Genomic DNA, 23,173 nt, shown 5'->3' with positions numbered 1-23,173 from the left:
ATAAACTTACTCTTCTGGGTTTTGCACTTTGCAGTGATGCATCACCATGCCTGGACATCTGAGCATCATCACTGGTCCAGAACTGCTTTTGCTGCCATTTCAGCCCCTTAACACAGTTTTTGACTCAATTAACAAACAGAGGGAGCTGCAAAATCATTCATGTCATTACTGCCACTGAATGCTCTTCAGAATGAGTTTCTTAAGGATATGACCCTTAAGAAGTGGAGATTGCCAAGGAAAGCCTTGTAGTGCTGTGCTTTATGCAGCCTTAGTGCTATAAATGGGTTCAAGATCTCTTCTGATTCAAAGGTGTGTCTGCAAAGCTTATCTTTGCTCCAGGGGAAATTTGACATTAGTTACCAGCTCTTGCAGGTCATTGACAGAACTGTGTGGATAAGCTATTGCTTGTCAGCCTTTTACATGCCCAGGCAATATCAAATATTTTAATTTTTAATAGGTTTTACAATACGCTTTCAATTTTTAACAGATTTTCTAACAACATGATTTGCCTGTTTAGCCACTGTGTGTTATAGATATGAAACTGTTGTAATTAGAAAAGTTTTATGTTTTTACTAAGACCTTGTTTATTTTCCCTTCAAGAACAAACAAACCCCAACTTATGTTGATTTCTTAAAATATGTACTTAACTCCAGTTTTCCTGTGTGTAAAACTAGCACAAATTGTTATTCTTTATATTTCCTGCTTACTAAATGTCATTTACCATAACTTACAGTGTAAATGAAACTGAACCTTCTTTTGAAGCATCCAGAAGGTATTATTTCTTTTTTTTAGTGTATCTTAATACACGCATTAATTCCTTCAGAATTTCCCCAAACCTTCATCTTTGTACTCTTCAGCCATCTCTGTTTTCTTACCATGTTGATGATAATTGTTTACTGTGGGATTAACTGACAGACTGTGTTAAATCCAGTGGATCCCAATCTTCTCCAGCGATTGCACCTCAGTCTTGTCTAAAAGATGTTCAGTGATCCCAGGTCCCATTTGACAGCACTGGGAGTTTAGTGTGCTCCATCTTGTGCAAGACAGGGCCTCTAGATGGATTTGAGACATCATCATGTGGATCCTACTGTGTGTTTTGTGTGTTCTGGGGTTTGTGCTGTGCCTAACCCAGGCTGTGTCACAGAGCAGGTCACAGAGGGAGCTGAAGTCAAGCAGTACCTCCACCCCTGGCTCCAGGGAAGGGGCCTGCAGGTTTAAAAGAAGGACAAGCCAGACTGAAAACATGTCATAACTGACAGAGAAGTAGTGGCACACGGAGCTGTGGTTGGGAGACACACCAGGATTTGCTGCCCGATGATCCTGAGGACACATTTTGTACTAGTGCATCCTGAACTGCTTAAACGCCTCAGAGTTTTGGGATACTACTGATGACTTCTAACCAGCTATTTCTCATGCCCCTGAACCCTCTCTGTCGACAGCAAATCCTAGATGTTTACACACAAAGTTAACCAAATGCTTTCTTGGAAGCAATAGCATCAAAGGGACTGAGAAGGAATCCAGTTGTGGCCTTCCAGAACATAAAGGGAGCCTACAGGAAAGATGGAGAGAGACTATTTCCAAGGGCCTGGAGTGACAGGACAAGGGGGAATGGCTTCACACCGACAGAGAGGAGGTTTAGATTGGATATTAGGGAGAAATCCTTCCCTGGGAGGGTGGAGAGGCCCTGGCACAGGTTGCCCAGAGAAGCTGTGGCTGCCCCATCCCTGAAGTGTCCAAGGCCAGGTTGGATGGGGCTCTGAGCAACCTGGGCTAGTGGAAGGTGTCCCTGCCCATGGCAGGGGGTTGGAACGAGATGATCTTTAAGGTCCCTTCCAACCCAGGCCACTCTGTGATTCCATGTTTCTGTGATAAGTGTTCAGATCCATGAGGGGTGAACCAGTTCACCACTCCTGCCTCACACACCTCGGGCATCTCAGAGAAATATCTGACATTACACGACCTCTTTTGCTGCTGTACATTGGCAAAACAACCAGAAGAAAAGAACATGTCATTAGGTATTTAGACATGTTGAAAGGATGTCTAAAAAAATACTTGGGAGAGTGCAGTGATTCCTTCTTAATCTGTATTAAACTGCTCTCTTTTCCAGTATCATGTCAGTCCACTGAGGATCTAATAGACCAAAAGTAAAAAAATCATTCACTGAGAAAAAACTGTTTTATGTGTGTGGTCACCTAAAATAATCTAAAACTTCAGAAAGCAGCAAGTCAAGTGTACTGTTGCCACTTGAACAGTGTCTTTTCACATATCTGTTTTGATATTTGAGAAAAAAATACCAAATAACTATTCTTATGAGAATATAACCATGTTTATTATTTATTAATTTGCCTTTGGATTGAAATTGCAGTTACTAGATTGAGGTAGGTATCAGCCATTTATAGGAGAATAGAATACAACCTAGAGTGTAGATTTTGCCATGAGGGGAGAGAGTCGGTGCTGTTCTAACAAAAGCATCTAATTTAAAATTCTTCCCTTCATTTTTGTAACAGTTGCTTTGCTTATGTGTGTCCCCTGTATTTCTCTGAATGCACATTCATGAAATTAATGTTAAAAACCCTGATTCTCAGACACTGCTTTGCTTTTTGCTAATGCTCTGTGTCTGCCTGCAGTAGAAACAGATACTCTGTGGCTTATGCAGCTCAGAAGCCGTGGCTGCTGAATGCAACCGTGGAGGAAAACATCATCTTTGGGAGCCCTTTTAACAAACAGAGGTAAATATCAACCTCCTTGCAAAAACACCTGGCAGCTCCTTTTAGAGAGGGTTTGTTTTGGGTTTTTTTTGGCATATTCTGGAGTAAGTTTGTAGATTTGGAGAAATATCTATCGATGCCCGTTAACCCTGGGGTGGGCTTAGTAAACCTGATTTTATCCATCTCAGAGGAAGGTTTCTGGTTTAAGTGAGCCTTTCAAGAAGATGTGTGTGAGAAATCACGCAGGCTTCCCATGGGATACAGAGAAAGCCATGCCTCTGATTTCCAAGGTGAGATGAATCCCATCTTTGGAGTCTTTTTTGTTTAATGGAGCCTGAGGTTGCCAGAAGACTCTGGAAATAGGGATTCTAGGCACGTTTCCACTGAGTTTATGTGCTTATCCTGCTGTGATCCGGTTACTGGGGCACTTTTTTACAAAAACAGTGCACATATGAAGATGGGCTCCTGCAAGGAAATAGCCTTAATTCTTCCTTTAGAAACACTGGAGAAGGGGGTGTGACAGCTGAGGTGCACAGCTTCTATTGTGCCTATCCAGCTGCTTGTATCCTTCTAAAAGGTCAGTTAAGAAACGTGGAAAAAGTGACTGGACTTAAAGGAAAACAAATTGCTGATGTTTTCAAAGGCAACATCCTCTCTCTTTTAAGTTATTAAAAATACACCCCGTTCCTCTCAGTCCATGCTTTGTTAAGATGGATGAGTCCATTCTGACTTGATAAAACTTGACCACGACCAAATGCCTCAAAATCCAGAGAGGCACCTAAAATTTCAGGGACCGGATTCTTCGGCCACTGCATCCATCAGCCTAAATTCACTCGATTCAAAGAGGCAAGGCTCAATGATACCACTTAAATAGCCTGATCCCAGCTGCTGATTAGCAGGTCACCTGTGATACCCCACAGCAAATCTCACAGCAAATTTCAAGGCTTTGCAAGTGGTTTCCTGTTTCTGGCGAGATCAGAATCATTGCAAGGATCCTTTGTCCTGGAATATCACTGTGAAGAAAATGAAGAGGCGCCCAAAAGGGGGGGAGAATAATAACTCAGTGGAAAATGGCTTAAATCCTCCAGAGTCCAACAAAACAGCTCCATGATAGGGAGAAACATACTCAATATTTTATGTAATTAAATCTTTAAAAAGCAGTGTTGTCAATAAAGATATCTAATAAACATGACATGTTTTACAATGCTTAGTTTACTATGCTCCAGGATTAGCTGCTGAGTAATCATTTTGCCCTTCTGATTTCTGCAATTATCCATCCATCACAGAGCCTTAATAACTTAGCAGTGAATTTATTTTTTTTTTTAGCAGAGTAAGTGGCTGGTTAAATAATTGCAATGACTGTGTTGTTTTTACAGGTACAAGGCTGTTACAGATGCGTGTTCTCTGCAGCCTGACATCGACTTACTGCCATTTGGTGATCAGACAGAAATTGGAGAAAGGGTAAATAACACAAATGCTTTAATCTCTGCTTGACCTTTGTATTAAGAAGACACTCTCTGGTGTCACTCAGACAAATCTGATCTCTGTTGGGCTGCCAGACTGGTAAATAATTGTAATTTACCAAGGCTCACAGCAAAAAGAGTTGAAAACTTTTTTCCTTCTTCAGCTGTTTCTCAAATGGTATTTTTGGAGCAAATCCCCTGTATTTTACATGCACAATTTGATGCTTGTATTTGTTACGTTTTTCAATCTGAAAAGCCTACTGTGCTCAGAGCAGCTCTTCCTAATTTACACTTACCCGTGAGTAGCTGCTGAATAATAATTTGTCTTCTGGTATTACATGAAGATTATGCTTGTTTATCAACAGAATTAGCATTTTAATGAAGTTTTTGATATTTACTGGAGCTCTGTATAATTGTAAAAAATCACATTTCCGGAGGCCTGTCATAATGTTTATTCAAAGATGCCTATTTTTCATCCATTATACTCATTAGGGGATTAATTTAAGTGGAGGCCAACGACAGAGAATCTGTGTTGCTCGAGCGCTCTATCAGAACACCAACATTGTCTTCTTGGTAAGAGTCTTCTTTTCCACATGGAGCAGGGAAAGTTAGTAACAAAATTGTCATTCCATATATTTATGCTAGATTTAAGAGAGCTACGGGGACTTGCATTCGACTCCAAATCCAAATTAAGCAGGTAGGAAATAAGCAACCACCAGAGGCAGCATCCAAACATACTGGGAGACTGATGGAGGTGGAATTTCCTACTCAGATTAACACTGGAAGAGTAGAATAGGTTCTCTAACTCCAAGTGAAGATCAGTTTGGTTTAGAGAAAATTAGAAGAGTTGTTAATTCTGTTTTAACTTTCCCGTTCCAGTTTCCCATCAAAGTTATTAATTAAATTAATTAAAAATTAACAGAGTTTATTGTTATGAACTGAAGATCAATGGATTCCAGTTCCCTGTTTTGTAGTGCAGGCCTCTGGCTGGGTCTTAGTCATTAGAGAGAGATGAAACATTAGCAATCCTGGACACTTTCTAATTTTAAAATAATATTTTAGAAATAAGCCTAACTTTTGTACCCTGTTGTAATATTTTCTAATTTGATTTGATTGCAGGATGACCCGTTCTCTGCACTGGACATTCACTTAAGTGATCATTTAATGCAGGAAGGGATTTTGAAGTTTCTGCAGGAAGACAAGAGGACTCTTGTCCTCGTGACACATAAATTGCAATATCTGCCACATGCTGACTGGGTAAGAGAAGCAGTACCAGGGTGCAAATCTGATGAACGTGCACATGAAGTTAACGCTGTAACACTTGATGGGATTACTACTTTTCTCTGTAATAGATTCCCTCCTTAATTCCACATGCCATGGGGCCACCTGCCACTTTAACAAATACAGATTTTGTAGTGGAAGAACTATTTTATTTTCACATTATTTATGTAGCTTTTGTAATTGAAATTGAATCAAAGTTAATTTTGATTTTGATTGCAAATATGACTATTATATATTATGTCTTGTCCATGCTTTTTACAAGTGCAGCTAAAGATGTTTCAACGTTTCAGTTTATGGGCTGTGCCAACAAAATTAAGAAGTTTTTCATAAAATGTTCAATAAAGTGAGCACAGAAATTTGCATAATGGCAATGCCACCAATACTGAGATATGTCTTGTAGGATCCAGGTCAGTGATTATGATATTTATGTTGTTGAGTAAATCTATCAGGTGCTTTCTCCCCTAGATCATAGCAATGAAGGATGGAATGGTGCTTAGAGAAGGGACACTAAAGGATATCCAGAACAAGGATATTGAGCTCTATGAACACTGGAAAACTCTGATGAATCGCCAGGATCAAGAATTGGAAAAGGTAAATAGACATTTAGACAAGGATGGCTTTTCTGAAAAGAAATATTCTCCATTTAAATTAAAAAGAACCCACCCCAAACTATGCCAGAAGAAGTTTTCAGCTGGGCATTAGGGCAGAACTGCATGACCTGTAAGGAGTTTTAAGGACTGGAGTAGGTTTTCCAAGAAGTGTGTGGTACATCCATCATGGGTGGTTTGTAAGGACATATTCCCCAAACCATCTTTTGGAATGTGGTGCACAGCTCATCCTTTGGTGGGCCATGGTATCTCTTATTCTGTTATTGCCATGAACATTTAGGATTCTCTAGAGGCTCTTTCTGAAGTTTTTATCATTCCAGAAGAGAGGGAATGAAAGACTGGAAGAAAGAGAGAGGGGAGTAGGTGGACAAAGCAGGATTTTCTGAAAGTTAAATCCTAAAACACTGTGCTTTTCGGTTCTGTGAGTGAAGTGACCCCAATAAAGTTCTCTTTGAGGTTACTGTTGGTGCTGCCACAGTGGCAGAACAGCTGAGCTCTAAATGAATAAATACACTTCCTCATTTCAGGATATGGAAGCTGACCAAACTACTCTTGAAAGGAAAACCCTCCGAAGGGCCATGTACCCCAGAGAATCCAAATCCCAGCTGGAAGATGAAGATGAGGGTATGTCTTATCATTTCACTTTATTTAATCTGTTCCTATGTTTCATTGCCTTTCCACTTCAATAGCTGACAATTCTTAGCTATGAAATATGAAGATGATGGTGACACTTGGTAATAACTGGGAAGTCCAATACTTTGAGCTGTTTATGATATGATTTATTTGAGGAATTCTCCATGTATTTATGCAGGGATAAGGGTGTCACAGAACAAGTTAATTTCTTTGATAACTCACACTGCCTGGAGTTATTGAGGGATGAGAGAGAAGTAAAACAACAGAAATAATTGTAAAGAGAACAAATCGGGGTAGTTGCCAAGAGCAGGGCAACATTTCCCTTCCTCAAGTGCAGCCTGCAAGACTGTGAGATATATATTCTTATTATCTGCAGAAAAAATTAAATGTCTTGTTTATACACCTATGAAACATGTATCTCCCACTAATTGTGTTTCAGTGTAATGTGATCAATTATCAGTTTATCACAGACAAAGCTTTAGTGCTCTTGATTGAAGGGAAAATTGAACTTTTTTGTGCAACAGATGTTGGAGCCTCTGGATGGAAAGGTTTGGAGGGCTTTCTAGAATCTTCCATGTGACCTAAATTGCTCTGCTGACTGTAAAATAAAAGCAGCTGAACAGGTTGGGAAAGGCCTGGTCTCTGCTATAAATAGTCAGTTTAACTAAAATTAACAAAGCTGCAACAAGTCAAAGACTGACAAACGATAGAATTGCTTAAAGAGCACTGGGAAAGTCTTATGAGAATATGTCTGAAGTGTCTGCTGTTTTAAAATGACAAACCGAATGTTTTCTTTAAAATTAAAATTCAAGACAAGAAAAGAGTCACCCAAATCTAGTAAAACAAGGCAAAATTCCTAGTACTGAGTCCCAGCTAAACTTGATTTAATGTCTGAGTCACAGAGGAAGAAGAGGAAGAAGATGAAGATGATAATATGTCAACTGTCATGAGGCTGAGGACAAAGATGCCGTGGAAAACCTGTTGGAGATATCTCACCTCTGGAGGATTTTTCTTGCTCTTTCTGATGATTTTCTCCAAGCTGCTGAAACACTCAGTTATAGTGGCCATAGATTACTGGCTTGCTACGTGGACATCCATGGACAACACAAATGAAGCCAGGAATGCTGATGATGATAAGGTTAGCCATATCTTGGAGGATAAAAAGAAAGAAAGAAAGAAAAAATATTCTAAAGTAATCATTTGCTGTTCATCTAGTTACATTGGAAAGATGATAGATGGAGTAACCTTGGTTATTATACAGGATGGACAAATTCTTCGTGTTAAAACAAGGCCATTCAAATTTTATCCACCTTTTTGAACATGCAAAACTGAAACAGGCTTGAGGGTAGAAAAATAATTGACCTTTCAAAGGAGGGGACCTCATACTAAACTTTTCCTTCTGGATTTTTTAACTCCTAAGTCAATGACCCCATTTTCCTAAGTACTGGCTGTAGAGTAATGTCCTGCCAGAAAAAAAAAATTAAAAAAAAATCTTCAATTGTGCTACTTAAGTACCATCTGCTTATAGCTGTAAATTTGACTAATATACAATATTGCACTGGAATCCACTTAGTAAACTTTCAGAAGGCTTGAATGCATTACAACCCTGGCAGATGAGTCTAGGATCTACTCTGGGAATTTTATGATGCTTGAACTTAATAAAGTGGAATATCCATTATCTCTCAATTCCAATATCTCTCAAATGCCTTAATTCTTGAGAGGTTCTACTTTGGTTGACTGAATTTCTTGGCCAAAAATGTGTGATCCTTTCTATTTATCCATTTAGTCCACCTTCACAGTTTTAAGAACTTTCATTTCATGGCCTTGGAGGGTGTTCATCAGTGGGGGGGTGAGGGCTCTTAGAACTACCATAACTTCTGCTTATGTGAACTTACTGAATTGCAGTTCAGTCATAGTTTTTTATTTCCCAGGTATTATATAGGATTATAATTACAATTATGTAATATAAGTGATGTGACGTAGTAGCTGATTGGTACCTTGGGAACCTCCTAGCAGAAAGCAGAAATGGGTGTTTATTTCTAGGATTGATATGTTTGTCATTTTATCAGACTTACCATGTAGCTGTCTTCAGCATCCTCTCCGGAGCTGGGATTGTCCTTTGCCTCATCACATCACTGACTGTGGAGTGGATGGGTCTCACAGCAGCCAAGAACCTACACCACAACCTCCTCAACAAGATCATCCTTGGACCCATCAGGTACAGCAGAAATTATATCCCCCCCAAAAAGCTCCGTGATCAAAACCTGCCCTCTTTGTACCTGGGAGGGCACTCCTCCGAAAAGCTCTCGTGGCCACCCTGTTTCCTCCAAGGCCTCAAAAAGTGAAAATAACCAGTGGTGAATTAAGGGGGGGAAAATTCCATTGCAGAACATGTGAAATTCTTCCCCCTTTTTTGTCTGGCTGAGATCTGTTGGATAACTGGCAGCCCTTCAAGGCTGGAGTGTCAAGTGTTCAAGCTCCAGGACAGCCAAACTCCAGCTCTGAGCAGTGACAGGGTGACAAACGACACCAAGGCTTCTTCTGATGGCCGGGGACAGGTTTTGTGGATGACAACAGAGGCAGCAGGATGGCCAAAAGGATGCATGAATAACAATCAAGTTATCCCAGTGCTTCCATGAAACTTCTGGTGTTGGTGACCTTTATTGGGAGCCAGGGACAGGCTGAGATCTTTGGAAGGGATCTTAAGTCTTGAGGGAGCAAGAATGAAAGTCCAGGACATAAGACAGCAGGTTTTTGGAAGAGGAGATAAAGCTTTTTTCTGCGGGGGAAATGCCAAAAGAAGCATTTGGACAGTCAGGATGCAGATTTTATATCTGTTGTGTTACTTGTATTTACTGCTTGGTTTTAGAGAAAGGCTGGAGACAGCTCTCTGTGTTCTGTCTGACTGGACTTTTTACCCAAAAATAGAATTCCTTTACAGGTAACTTTTTGGTTTTAATTTGTTCAACAGGTTCTTTGATATGACTCCATTGGGGCTGATTCTGAATCGTTTCTCTGCTGACACAAATATCATTGACCAGGTAGATGCATCAATATATTCTGTTTTATTACACCTTGGCTTTGCAAATTTTCACTTAGATACTGAATAAGAGCATTAAATGTATTAAAGGTATGTATTATTAAATGTATTAAAATGTTCAGTAGAGAAAAGCATGGCAAAACAGGCACTGGGAGTGATAAAAATAGAAAGTAATATGGGCAAGTAACTATAAAATCAAATGTAGTGAGAGATGGAGACTCTCAATTTCTTCATATGCAGATTAGTTGCTTCTGCTGGAAGATCTGGATTAGCAAAACATCATATTTTGAGCTCAAAACAGGAAAGAGAGTAGAATATAGTAACTTTAACTGTATAGGAGTAGATATGACAAATAAATGTTCCACCCTGGCTGTAGCACATGTGGATTTAGAGCATTCAGGGGAAGGAAAGGATGTTTCACTATGGCTGTGCATTAAAATTTTTGAATGAGCAGTGAACCTCAATGTGAGGGTGATGGGAACGTGGAAGAAAAATTAAGAGGTTCTAAAAAAGTTCACTGTATTTTTCTAAATACTTGGGATACGAAGAACAATTTTTTCTTCCTTACCTGCTATCTAGACAAGGTGGAAATGGCTCCTGTTTCCCCAGGAGATTTGAAGGTCTGACTTTTAGAAAAAAAAAACCAAACAAACCCACTGGCTCATTTACTTTTAACATTTGGGTATTAGACTCACAGAAACATGAAGTCTCCTGATGTAAAGAGAATATTGATGACTGCACAGTGGTATCATTCCACTTTCCCGGTGGTCCTCTATGGGAAAAGGGCTATTATAGTGATTTTTTGCCTTATGTAAGTCTTTTATTTCACTGTAGCACATCCCTCCTACGCTGGAGTCTCTTACCAGGTCCACCTTGCTCTGCCTGTCAGCCATTGGGATGATCTCCTATGCCACCCCATGGTTCCTTGTCGCCCTCGTGCCTCTCGGGATAGCATTTTATTTCATCCAGAAATACTTCAGAGTTGCTTCCAAGTACGTATTAAAAAAACCCAAAAAACCAAACAAAAGCCAAACAACAAAACCTGTCCTGAAAATTTCTTCTTCTAAAAAAAAAAATTGTGCTAAGAATTGTGATGGAATGTGAGGTTACAGGAATAAGGGGAAAATGGCCATGGCATCCTGCTTCTGATCCTGAGGCTTGAGTTTGGGACATACACAGGAGGATTTTTCCAGGTGACCTGACTACAAATGGAATATTTAGGGAAGTCACACCAGTTGCATCACTTTTGTACACTGTTGTGTACACTGAGTCAGATGAGCATGAAGTCTGTTAATCAACTGAGCCAGCTTGCCTCTGGTCAAAGCTCCTCTTTGACCTTCTGAGGGTTAGTAGAGAATGGAAAATAACTCCCTGGATTAACATCAGTCGCTGCTTTTTCTTTATATTGGGGGAAAAATCCTCTACAGAAAGTCATTTCCACTCTACAGCATTTCATATCCATATTCAAACCATTTTGACGGTTTACCTGGGTATAAAAAGTACAATTTTTCAGCAAAAAGAGCATCAGGATTTCTTAGACTCATGCTAAATTCATTCTGTAAAACATCTTAAGCAAGCCTTTTGAAGGTTTTTTCTTAAATTGGATCCATTCTTCTTCCTTTTTTTTTTTTTTTGCTGGATTTACACCACTCTCTGATACTTAAAATTACTCACCAAGGCACCTGCTGACTTGCAGAGAGGCCAAAAGAATCTGTCATTATTAGCAGGTTATTATTATCTGGCCTTATCTTTGCAGTAGGCACATGCTACAGCATTAGCTGCTGTTTTGCAGCAAATAAGAAATAGATAAACTAGTAGCTTCTTATCCAGAAAGAGTTGTGTCAGTTATTCCCCTTAAATCCATGGAGCAGGGTGGGCACTGAGCAACATATTAATAATTTTGCTTCACTTTACCCTACTTTTCATGGTCTTTCCTCAGAATTTCCAAGATTTATTCTTAAGAAAATGACATAATCAGAATTCATAAACCAGGAAAATGTTTAAATCTGAAAGAATCTGCTTAATTTCTCGGAGGTTTTTCCAGAAACCTTGCTCTTACCCCACCAAACCTGATGCAGCAATAACCATGCAAGCTAGAGAGAGATTGATCACCCCTCTAAGTCAGCACACACCTACACAAGCACCCATGGGCTCTGCAAGTCCATAACTACTTCATCCATTTTATTCCCTTGCTTTTCTGGGAAAATCTGTATGAGGAGTGTTGTTTTTTTTTTAATTAATCTGTTTAAATTAAACTCTTTTAAATCACTTGTGAGGCATTCGAGGTTGGCTTGTGTTCTTTCAATGCAAAAGAGAAACCAAAAAAAATCCAATTTATTTCTATAAAAATCAGTCTTGGGAAATGTAGGAGGAAGGAACAGCTTCAGCCAGTATTTATAACTTACTTGCACGCAGTACTCTGCAGGAATATAAGCTTCACTAATTTTTAGAAATGCAAATATTTACAGTATTTCTTGCAGCACTTTGTTGTATTTTCCATTACATCTTTCAAAAACTTCTGTGTATTTTCCATCATAAATTTGAAAGATATTTATCATCAAAACATAAGCAGTGAAATTAGCTCTGTGTACTGCAACATTCAGCATCACGGAGCACTTATTTCTCCTGGCCTATCTAATGCAGTGTGCAAACATAGCAGGATTTTGATAAAGACTTTAAATCTCTAATGATCTGGCCTCTCTTCTGTTTATACAACTGGCTGCTGTGCCAATGGCAGAGTGTTACAGAAAGATGGATTTTTCTCCATGGTTTGGAAAACATTCCTGTTTCAGGAGACTGGAACTCTTTGGACTTAAATATCATTGCTCCAAGCAGGTCTTGGAAGTACCATTGCTGAGTAATTGAGGAAATTCATCATTAATATTATTTCTCTGTCAGTGCTGTCTCTGTTTCAACCAGTGTGGTAATTTAAAACTGCAAATAGAAGGTCTGCTATCATCATCTGTTATATTTTACATTCAGCATGTTGTGATACTTACAGATATGGAAAACAGAGCAAGATTTATATGGAAAGGCACCTTTTCTTTTTGTTAGACTGGCTGGTACAGTTGCAATAAAATAAATAAGCTTACAGACACACAAACCCTGTTTTATACCTGACCTAAGAGTCACCAATAACATACTACAAAATTTAAAATCAGCCGTTCTGAATTTAAGTTCATTATATTAATAAATTAGAATGTGTGAGAATAACACATTAGGTGATTAGGATCTGGCTAGCGTGAATAAATTCATTATCACTGGGGGACAAAGAGAAGCTCATCTGTGACCAAAAGTAGATAGAAGAGGTGACTGGGAAATGATTCCAAGGCTCCTGTGGCAAGAGAGGAACATGATATTCCCATGCCAGTGTCTTTCTATACTATAGAAAGACAATTTTGTGTGTTCCTGAAAAGATTATGTGCAAGACATGAAAGGTCCATCCTTGCCTGCTATGAAGTGAAATTTCTACAGACAGAGATGTTTACATTGTAATGGGTGTCTGTTGTTTTTTGTGCTCCCAGGGACCTCCAGGAACTCGATGACAGCACCCAGCTCCCTTTACTGTGTCACTTCTCGGAGACAGCTGAAGGCCTTACCACCATCAGAGCATTTGGGTCAGTAAAACAAATTTTTAGAGTGAGGCTTGGCTTTTGGTCTGGCCTGTGCAGCCTCCTTGGAGCATATCTGAGGGCAAGCTCTTGGATTTGATGAGCTTTCTTAAACTATCTCAAAACCCCCCCCAAAAAAAACAACCAAACAAAGAAATTTTGTTTTCCTGTAGCTTTTCCGTGTCTTTAAAATCTTTTGCATATTTTCAGTAACACACTAATTATTTCTGTATTGGTTTTCCACTGAATTAAAGATGATTATGTATTTCAGATATAATATTTAGACTTTTAAGGAGTCTGTTTTAGCCATGCCTTACCTGGGCAGCAGGAAGCTCCCTTTTGCCAAGCAGGCACAGGCATTGCTCCTTCAGACCCCCCGCTACATCCTACAACCTGTGTCCCTGAATCAGTGCTGTATTTAACCCACCCCCTGAGCAAGGAAACATCTTTATAGTGCTCTCCAACTGAAAGTGTGCAGCTTGGGAGACTACAGCAGAACAGAGCTTGATCTTAATATTGTGAAACCTACCCTTGCCAATCAAAATTGAAAAATAAATTCCAGAAGATTCAGGTAATTTTTTCAGCTTCCCATGCATGTATTTTTTCTCTACTTACTACATGAAATACAGGCCAAATTCTCCTTGTATATTCACTACATTATATCTGACATGAATGAGCAAGTCCCAGCTTGATGTTGCTCCCCAGTAAGCACAGCTTGCACTCATCCTGTGCCATGTAGAACCTCAAAGCAGAGCAGACCTCACTGCAATGCCATTTACACACCTCTCTGATCAGCTTAAGACTGTTTCACCACTTCAGGCTAAGCTTTAGGACCTGGGCTGTTAGTACAGAGTGTTGCATTAAGGAATGTGGAAGGGCAAGCAAAAGTATTGCTGTATTGAAGAGATGTGAGCCAGTGGTCAACAGGAAATGTCTTAACAAGCTTGATCAACCAGAATGACATACTGAAAGAGTAAATCATCATTAAGGCCTGATGCTGATGTAGCTGAGTGCTTCTTGAGAGGTTCAGAGTGGCCTTTTACCGTGTTGTCTCCTGAGAAAGATGAAGAAGCTTAGCACCTCTTGGGAGTTGAACTCTACCTTATAAAACAGACATTGTGGGCTTGGATGGTAGAGAGCAAAAGGCAACCTGAGGGAAGGACTGGGCATCACAACCATCACTTGAGTTCTCCAGGAACTCTGGTGCTAATCAAAGCCATTTCATCTCCCTGTCTGTGCTCCAGTATCAACCAAACTTGAAGTCTCCAGCACTTTTTGTCAGCAAGCTCGTATTTACTGTTAGTCATTCTCTGCAGTTTGAGTTCAGTATGTTCCAGGATAAAATAGAGCAGCTCCTCACATAACTTACCACAAAGTAGTACAGTTGGATCAGAGAGCAATCTCAGTGACCTTTGTTGTTTGTCATCTGACAGGATAAAAGACTAAAGCAGCCCAGAAGATGAGCTGAACGTGGACAAAAGCATACGGATTGAGCATGTCAGATTTTCCATTAGGAAAACAGGAGTTTTGCTGCCAGGAAGGCAGATGAGCAGGACTGTCAGTGCATCTTTGCTCCTCCCCACGTCACTCCTGTTACCAGTTGTTTTGGGGAGGTTGCTTGCCATGTTTGCAAGATGTGTAGAGGGAAGTGGGAAACAGCAGAGGAAAAAAGAAGGAAATTTCTGGTAGAACAGGCATTACAGGTGCTTCACAGCAGGGCCTTGAGACTAAAATGGAAGATAAAACAATGAGCTGCTGACTGAAGTTCAGCTGGTTTATTCAAGTAAGGGTAAGGAGCAGAGAGCAGAATATGAAACAAGAAGATGGTTTCCATCTGACTGTGCAAGGCACCATGAATTTAATACACTTACACCAACAGAGATTTCCCCCTCCCCTCCCAAAATGTACCTCAGCTCTTGGGGGCTCTGGCATACTTGGTTTTAAATGTGATGGGCATTACAAATGGGAGAGGGAAACAGATGACAGTGGAGATAACACCCCTCATTTTTGCAATTCAGAGATAATCTCTGGCTCTCCCTCATTGTAGTTTCCCAGTTGTTTAGGCACCCTGTGACTGGCTGAGAAAACAGCTGAGCCATGTGGCTGAAAGGTATTGATCTGTGGATTGATCTACATTAGCTGAGAGGTGTCATTCTTGTTACTTAGAGGTGTCACTCCTGTTGAAGAGCCCTGCAGCTGGCCAGGCACCTTTTCAGACACCTTTTTTTGGTCAGACCAACTGGTACAGTTGCAATAAAATAGCAGACACACAAACTTTGTTTTATACCTGACCTAAGAGTCACCAATAACATGCTACAAAATTTAAAATCAGCTGTGATTAATACAATGAATTTAAATTCATTATATTAATAAATTAGAATGTGTGAGAATAACAGGTGATTAGGATCTGGCTAAAATGGACAGCAAGTTTTACCCAGGAGAGACATGGTAAAGTCATTATCACTGGGGGACAAAGAGAAGCTCATCTGTGACCAAAAGTAGATGGAAGAGGTGACTGGGAAATGATTCCAAGGCTCCTGTGGCAAGAAGGAACATGATATTCCCATGCCAGTGTCTTTCTATACTATAGAAATACTGAAAAGAATATGTGCAATACATGAAATGTCCATTCTTGTCTGCTATGCAGTAAAATTTCTACAGAGACATCTGAAGTCAGCTTTTCAGATGACAGGTCTTGGTGGTGGCTTGTGAGGAAGAAGCAAGGGGCCACAGCAGCACTCACTTGTTAGAGGACTGAAGGGTGGCCACAGTTATAAAAAATGGATCAACTTTGATAAGCAAAAGCCCAGCATCCCAGCGCTGGAGTCTCTTTCAGGGGACAGGCTCTGATCCAAAATCTACTCCAAAACAAACCCTCCCCATCACACGGGTAGCTCTGGTTGTGGAGAGTTGTGGCAGCAGGGAAGAGTTTTTAACCCAAAATCAGAAGGGCAAAACGTTTTGACTGGGGGGGGGAAGGGAGGGAGGGAAGTCAGAGGAGAGTTAATGCTTCACCCTTAGAGGAGAGTTAATGCTTCACCCTTCTGTGTGTGAGCGTGTGACGCGTTGTAAATGTACCAACTTTGCTCTCGGCAGGCACGAAGCCAGGTTCAAACAGCGCATGCTGGAACTGACAGACACCAACAACATTGCCTACTTATTTCTGTCGGCTGCCAACAGATGGCTGGAGGTCAGGACGGTACGTTCGGTTTCGTCCCAGCCGTGGTTTTGAAACCTTGGAAGCAAACAGAGGCTTCTCCTGACGCGGAGAAGATAATAACGGGAATTAATCTCGCGCTGAGGTTACACACACAGCTCCTTAAAATAGATCGGCATTGTTATGTTAAACCCACAGGGTTTTTTCAGCTTTCTTGGCCAGGAGTAGGAAAATGCAAGTTCTCCCTCATCTTTTGCTGCTGTGCTGTGTGGTGTCTGAAGAGAATGCAAGGACAAACATTTACATAACTTGAAACAAGGCTTTCTCTGCTACTGTGCAGCATCTGCAGACCTGCTCCAGCAGGAACTACTTTCAAAGAAGGACATGGATTTTTGGTAGTTTTGTGAACTGTGCCATCATTCTGCCAGGGCTGTTTTAGGCACCACTCACCTTTTAGGTCCTGAAGTATCTCTCCAGCAGCAGGTTTGACCCCACAGCTGTAAGTTAAACCCCTCCTTGCAGTGCCCTTACTGCAGCTGTCAGGCCATACTCTTTATGGTTTTACTGTTTGATATCATGAAAGATGGCAGAACTAGACTCCAACTGGAAAAAAAATGACAGTAGGGCACAGAGCAGCCACTGACAGTGAAATAGGCTCCTGGTTTTTGTGGGGGCTCTCCAGGAACAGCACGTGAGAGACTTTCCTGATCTGCAAGGCAAGAAGAGGCAAGCAAAGCAACTGTGATTTCCTTATTCATCTCAAACCCAAAGAGCAGTAAATAAACAGAGCAGTGACCTGGTTCTGCTAGACACAAATAGCAACAGGCATTATTAATCCCCACATCAAAGGCTGGATACTCACCTTATTTTCCTGGTATGCTGTCAGAGCAACAAAGTTACTCTCCATTTCCTATGATGGCAAAGCTTTCCCTTGTGCATGAAACTCTCAGCTTTTTAGAGCATACAAGATCAAGCTGAACTTGCTTCCAAATCTAAGGCAGATAAATAACAGAGCAACAGCCAATCCTGGAATGAGCTGTGGCGATGCCTGTTAACGTCTCACAGTTTTAGGCTTGCTTACATGTGGAATGAACCTGATCCAAAAATATACCTCGCTTCATCATAGCATTAGGAATAATGTGGCCTTGCCAGGGAATAGTTCATTTAGCTCTCCTTAGTAGCACATTGGTACTAAGATCACCCAAAAGCTTGTAGGATTTTATAGCAGCTGTCAAGTCCTATCCCAGCTGCTGATGGAGTCTCAAGACCACTGTGGTTCCAATTCCCTGCATATGTCAATCATAAAATCTCAGAATCACATGGTTTGGGCTAAAGAGGACCTTAAAAATCATCTACTTCCAACCCTCCTGCCATGGGCAGGGACACCTTCCACTAGCCCAGGTTGCTCCAAGCCCCGTCCAACCTGGCCTTGGACACTTCCAGGGATCCAGGGGCAGCCACAGCTTCTCTGGGCAACCTGTGCCAGGGCCTCCCCACCCTCACAGGGAAGGATTTCTTCCTAATATCCAGTCTAAACCTCCTCTCTCTCAGTTTAAATCCATCCCCCGCTAAAGTTTGAGTCTGTCATCTGCTCTTCAGCACAATTTACGGACAGAAGAACCAGGCAACCCTCATTTGCAATCTCAGAAGGAAAGATTACAGGCATTATCAGACAGGAGGAGAAAAATGGATGGAAAATGTAATCCAAACTAAATATAGTGCAGGCAGCAGTGGGAGAGAGGGAATACCAAGGGTCTCATTAATCAGGCACCTTGATTCCATGAGATCACATGTGGCATTCACTTCAAAACTGAGGTGCACATCAAGAAAATAGGTTCCAGCTCCTGCAAAGCTTCTGCCAATAAAACATATGCATGACCTGTATAAATTCTACCAAAAACCTTCCTGGATTTTGTGAAGTCACTGATACTTCTCTTTTCTGAGGAGGCAAACCCATGTTTTAAGAAGACCTGAAAGAGAGTGCAGAAAGTGGAATTGATTTGTTTTAGTGGTAGGAATTAGGGGTATCGCTGTTATATCATTCTTAGGATTTTTTATGTGCTTATTTGATTTTTTTGATACCTGCTCTATCTGGGGCTCCCATAGTGAGATACCAAATGGATTTGCTGAAATTACTGACCTGTTTCACTTGTGCTCAGCAAGTTGATTTAGAGTGTTTCAGGTTGAGCCCCACAACCTGTGACCTTCTCCAGGAAGAACAAACCAATAATTAAGTAGTAGGTGTCATTATATAAATAATTCTCATTAAAGTTAAACTGCCCCTCAACTAAAGAAATGTTCTTGCTGCTGCCTTTTAATGTTGCCTAGAATCTTTCTCTCCCTGTCTCTCTCATTCCAGGATTACCTTGGTGCCTGTATTGTCCTGACTGCAGCTGTCACCTCCATCACTGAAGGGCCCAACTCAGGATTTGTGGGGCTGGGTCTCCTGTATGCCCTGACAGTATGTACCAAGGCAAAGCTTAAGAACTTTCAAACCAACCAAGTATTAATTTTATAATGTTTTTATATATACATGGTTATCTTCCAGCTGTCTTAATCTTGAAAAAACCCCTAATCCTGCAAATAATGGATTCGAGCCAAAGTCGAGAGAGTTCAGGGCAACTTGGACTTGCTTCAGGCTTTATGAGCCAATTAAAAAAACACAGCCATTCCCAGGCCCTGCGTGCTCCCAAGCAGAGCAGGAAAATTAAAAATGCGTAAGAGGACCTGCCGTGCACTCTAGTTTGTATAACACAGTGTTGGTTCTGCCTCTACATGGCAAAACCTGCCAGGAAATACTATTCCACAGATTGTCATAATCCAAGTAATCTTTAACCAGAGACCAAATCAAATAATTGCTGAAGAAACAGAAACACCAGTTTTGCCTTTGGAGGGAAACTACTCAGATGCCTGATGTTGTCCATGCAATTCTGAATGGATTTGGGGACTGGGACCTTTGTAGGCATGGTTCATCATGCCAGGCAGCAGTAGGAAAGCAGAGGAGATGGAGTTGGGAATGATGAGATTTTGGTGGTCCAGTAGCTGACTCATTTTGCCACTGTCATGAGCAGTGAGCTATTTTAGCTGAGGAGAGGGAGCAGTGTTTTAGTGTCTCTGGCTACGAGAGAGGCTGAGAGAGCACCATGAGCACAGAGTGGATTACAGTCACCACAGAGAGTAGAAATATTACTGAATTAACCACAGGAGTGAGGGCAAAAGCAGGATGATGACAGTGGCAGGAACAACTTTTGAAACCATGGCAAAAATCTGGCTGCTTTAAAACACTGATATGATGGAGGGATATGGGTCTAACACAGAGATCTGGCTTTGCACCTAAATGCTGTCAAGCCCGTGGTTACAACAGAGTTCTCAGCAGCTGCCTTGGGATGGTCTTAGATCCCCTTCGTGTTGTCATTGCAGCAGTGTAAGGACCTGCCAGCAACTGAGAATCAGTCCCAGGGCTTCAGCTTCCCTCAGAAAACATGCCTGGTAATCCTGCTTCATTAGCAGAGATCTGGGAGTGCCGGGATGTCTGCATCATCCTTGGCTTCCTTGGTTTTAGCCTGTGTTTGCAAACAGATCCTTGGTGTGAAACAGGCACGTGTTGAAGTCTGGTGTAGCAGAGGAAGGAGTGCTGTAGTCACCAAGTGTTCACCTGTCCCTCTGCTTCCCCACAAGAACACTGGTGACATTTTGAAGACGGTTTGATCATTACCTGTGTCCCCTGGCACAGAGTTTTGTATTATTTCCCTTTGGAGGTAAGAGAGGACTGATGTTTGGACCTGGATGAGAGCAAACTGTACCAAGGCTGTGTTTACAACAGACATCCATGGCTTGTTCTTTCCTCTTCTGTAAACACTGGCAACCCCCCTGTGCAGCTGTGAGGTGGTGGTTGAAGTGGTGGGTAGAGCTTTCTGCATGCCAGGCTCTGTTATCAGGTCTGTCAGTTCTGCAGTGTTTTGCTTATCTGCAAACTTACCCATTTCTATAACTGCCTGGCTCAACAGCTGGGCACCAAATGAGGAGTTTCTGAACAACAAAGAATACCCCCTCCAGAACTCTATCTTAATGATCACTAAGTCTTACTTACTTACTAAGTCCTCTAAATTAACAACAGGTTTTGCTGAATCTCAGTAAATGTTATTTTCTGTTTGCCTATTGCATCACTATTAGGTTAGTGGGAAAGAAATGGGGCTGGGGGATTTATTCATAATAAAGTCCTTATTTGTCAGATTCAATGATCTGTCACAAAAAAAAATTACAAAACCTTTCTCTGAATTATGTTTGTGCATAGGATGTTTTCACTGTGTTAAGTTTCTAAACCTTTAGCAGGTCTATAAAATAACTCAATTTTTAAAGGTTCTTGGCAATCAACTGTTACTAATAAGATCAATTTTTCTTCCTTATTTATGCGCCTAAATACAGACTTTGGAATGTTTAGGAAAAAGCTTTACAATTTTCAGCCTTAAATAGTCAGTCCTGACTAGAAATCAGTTTGTTTAATCTACTGGGTTTTGTTAGACAACTAATTGTCAACTATTATCTACTGGAAGTAATACCTTTACTATTGATCAAATCCTTTTAATTACAAATGAGAATAAAACACAGGAAGGAACTACTACTGAACTGATAACACATTTTTTCCTCTTATATTTCTGTGCTAAAAATTTCTTATATTTTTCCCTGAGAGAAGTGGGTTATCTAAACATATGCAGGCAGAAACAAAAATGAAATTATCATCAAATCTTTTCAATATATTTGCAAATGACAAACTTCCTTCATCCTTAGTTGCAGTCTTTGAAAGATTAGAAAATGTTGTACTTCCTAACAGAGGTTCCAATTTTGATTCTTTTCTGTATTTCTCCTTCAACAAACAAGGATGGGAATACCAAGCATTAAGCTACTATGTCAGGGCTGTTTGTGATGGAGTATGACTGCCTTGTTATGGATGTGATGCTGCTGCACTGGGTTTTGAAGTGGTGGAATGTTCCTGAGTGAGGCCAAGGGCTTTCCCAGATGTATCCAACCTTTATTTGCAAACAGCTAGATGAACAGACAGAAGGCTGAACTCTGACCTTGTTTTCATTTTGTGATGCAGATAACCAACTACCTGAACTGGGTAGTGAGGAATCTGGCTGATCTGGAGGTGCAGATGGGCGCAGTAAAGAAAGTACACAGCTTCCTGAACATGGAGTCAGAGAACTATGAAGGCTGCTTGGGTATTGCACTCTAATCTTTTGGGGTTTTTGTGCGGTAATGGGAAAGAATGGTAGACTTGGTCATGCAAAATGTACACACCACTTTGGCCAAAATCTATTCTCACTGATGTGGAGGAACTGCCACTGATGTGAGTGACAAGGAGAGCCAAAAGCAGCTATGAGATATGTTGCCCATGCCAGTCAACATGAAAAGAAATCCCTATCTAATGCTGGGGAGACAGAAAATGGCCCTGTGGTACAATCAGGAAATACCAGTTATAGATATTTTCATATGGGAAAATGGTATTTCATGTAGTATTTTCATTTTGTTCATATGGGATGAATAAAACATCCATGTAGCTGTTTAAGAAACAAACATAGGGATAATGCACCATCAGTCACACGCTTCACAATCTCTGACCTTTGCAGCAAATGGGGACTACAGGACAGGGTCACACTGTCAGACTTTGTCAGCTGAGGCCTGAGCTGCACCTCAGAGTTTGTGCTGCACACACCTCAAATTGCCTCTGAGGGGTATTTTAGAAGCGGTTGAAGGGCGAGACCGAGAAGGTTGGCAGGCTGACAAGCTTCCCTGGAAAGCCAAGCTCCTCAGTGTGGGGACAAAACCTGCTGCCTATTTGCAACTCAGGATGAAATATGAGCTATGATAATGTCAACAGCTCGTGTTGTACAGCAGTAACAACATCCCCCTCACGCTGCCCTTCCTGTGCCGGTTACTGACCGCGGAACGCGCTCACCCTGCTCTGCACTCGGCATTCTCTGCTCCTTTGCCTTCTCCCCGTTTCACTGCCAAGACACACTTCAGCATCTGCCCTCTCTCCTTATGTGTTGAGAGCTGGAAGCCAAGTGCTAATGTGCCTGCCTGGCAGTTCCCAGCCCAGCTCCCCCCTTGGCAGGGAACTGGGGCTCCATTTCTGGAGGTGCCCTGGCAGGAGAGAGGGGGAAAGGGGACTGTCCTAAAGGGTGACCCCTGGCAGCACTCATTTCAGTTTGTTTTTCTGTAACTATTTCAGATGCCTCTCAAGTCCCCAAAGACTGGCCCCAGGAGGGGGAAATCAAGATTGAAAATTTGTGTGTTCGGTATGAAAACAACCTGAAGCCTGTTCTCAAGCACGTTAAGGCGTACATCAAACCAGGACAAAAGGTATAAAGCAACTGCTCATCTTCCTCATCCTGGAGCAGATCCCTCCTTACTGTGTTTGCTTTTCTAAGGTAGCAGAAAAGCAAGAATAACAACAGCTTGCAGTGGCAGATATATACATTGACAATCCTCCCTGAGGTCCCTGGGCATGGGTCAAAAACTTACACTGATAAGAGCTGGTTCTTGGTTGGGATCAGCTTTCCTTATCAGAGTCCCATTTCTTTCCAAGTCCATCTCCGTCTCATAGGGGGAGCCTGGGTGGCAGATGAGATTAGACCTGGAACACCAGACTGGAACTGAGTGAAAATGCAA

General features: G+C 41.2%; 1 protein-coding gene across 4 annotated transcripts in view; it reads left to right on the top strand.

Annotated features, from left to right (window-relative positions):
- Window positions 1-23,173, top strand: part of ABCC9 (ATP binding cassette subfamily C member 9) — a 69,373-nt gene that overhangs the window by 38,206 nt on the left and 7,994 nt on the right. For 2 of the 4 annotated variants that reach the window (XM_039379972.1, XM_027711742.2), the window contains exons 19-33: window positions 2,628-2,729; window positions 4,085-4,169; window positions 4,664-4,744; window positions 5,291-5,428; window positions 5,918-6,043; window positions 6,588-6,684; window positions 7,596-7,831; window positions 8,763-8,911; window positions 9,665-9,734; window positions 10,568-10,725; window positions 13,258-13,350; window positions 16,441-16,543; window positions 18,861-18,962; window positions 21,600-21,720; window positions 22,734-22,864. In XM_039379972.1, coding sequence (XP_039235906.1) covers window positions 2,628-2,729; window positions 4,085-4,169; window positions 4,664-4,744; window positions 5,291-5,428; window positions 5,918-6,043; window positions 6,588-6,684; window positions 7,596-7,831; window positions 8,763-8,911; window positions 9,665-9,734; window positions 10,568-10,725; window positions 13,258-13,350; window positions 16,441-16,543; window positions 18,861-18,962; window positions 21,600-21,720; window positions 22,734-22,864 — 1,792 coding nt within the window. Of the gene's footprint in view, window positions 1-733; window positions 773-2,627; window positions 2,730-4,084; window positions 4,170-4,663; window positions 4,745-5,290; window positions 5,429-5,917; window positions 6,044-6,587; window positions 6,685-7,595; window positions 7,832-8,762; window positions 8,912-9,664; window positions 9,735-10,567; window positions 10,726-13,257; window positions 13,351-16,440; window positions 16,544-18,860; window positions 18,963-21,599; window positions 21,721-22,733; window positions 22,865-23,173 lie in introns of all 4 variants that reach the window. The other 2 variants (XM_027711735.2, XM_039379973.1) reach the window with 2 other exon arrangements.

Source organism: Pipra filicauda, unplaced genomic scaffold, assembly GCF_003945595.2.
Source record: "Pipra filicauda isolate LSUMZ 115617 unplaced genomic scaffold, ASM394559v2 scaffold181_size1560634_pilon, whole genome shotgun sequence".
In the NCBI taxonomy this organism is placed as follows: domain Eukaryota; kingdom Metazoa; phylum Chordata; class Aves; order Passeriformes; family Pipridae; genus Pipra; species Pipra filicauda.
The sequence above is the reverse complement of the archived record's forward strand: the minus strand, read 5'-3'. Positions and strand labels throughout refer to the sequence as shown.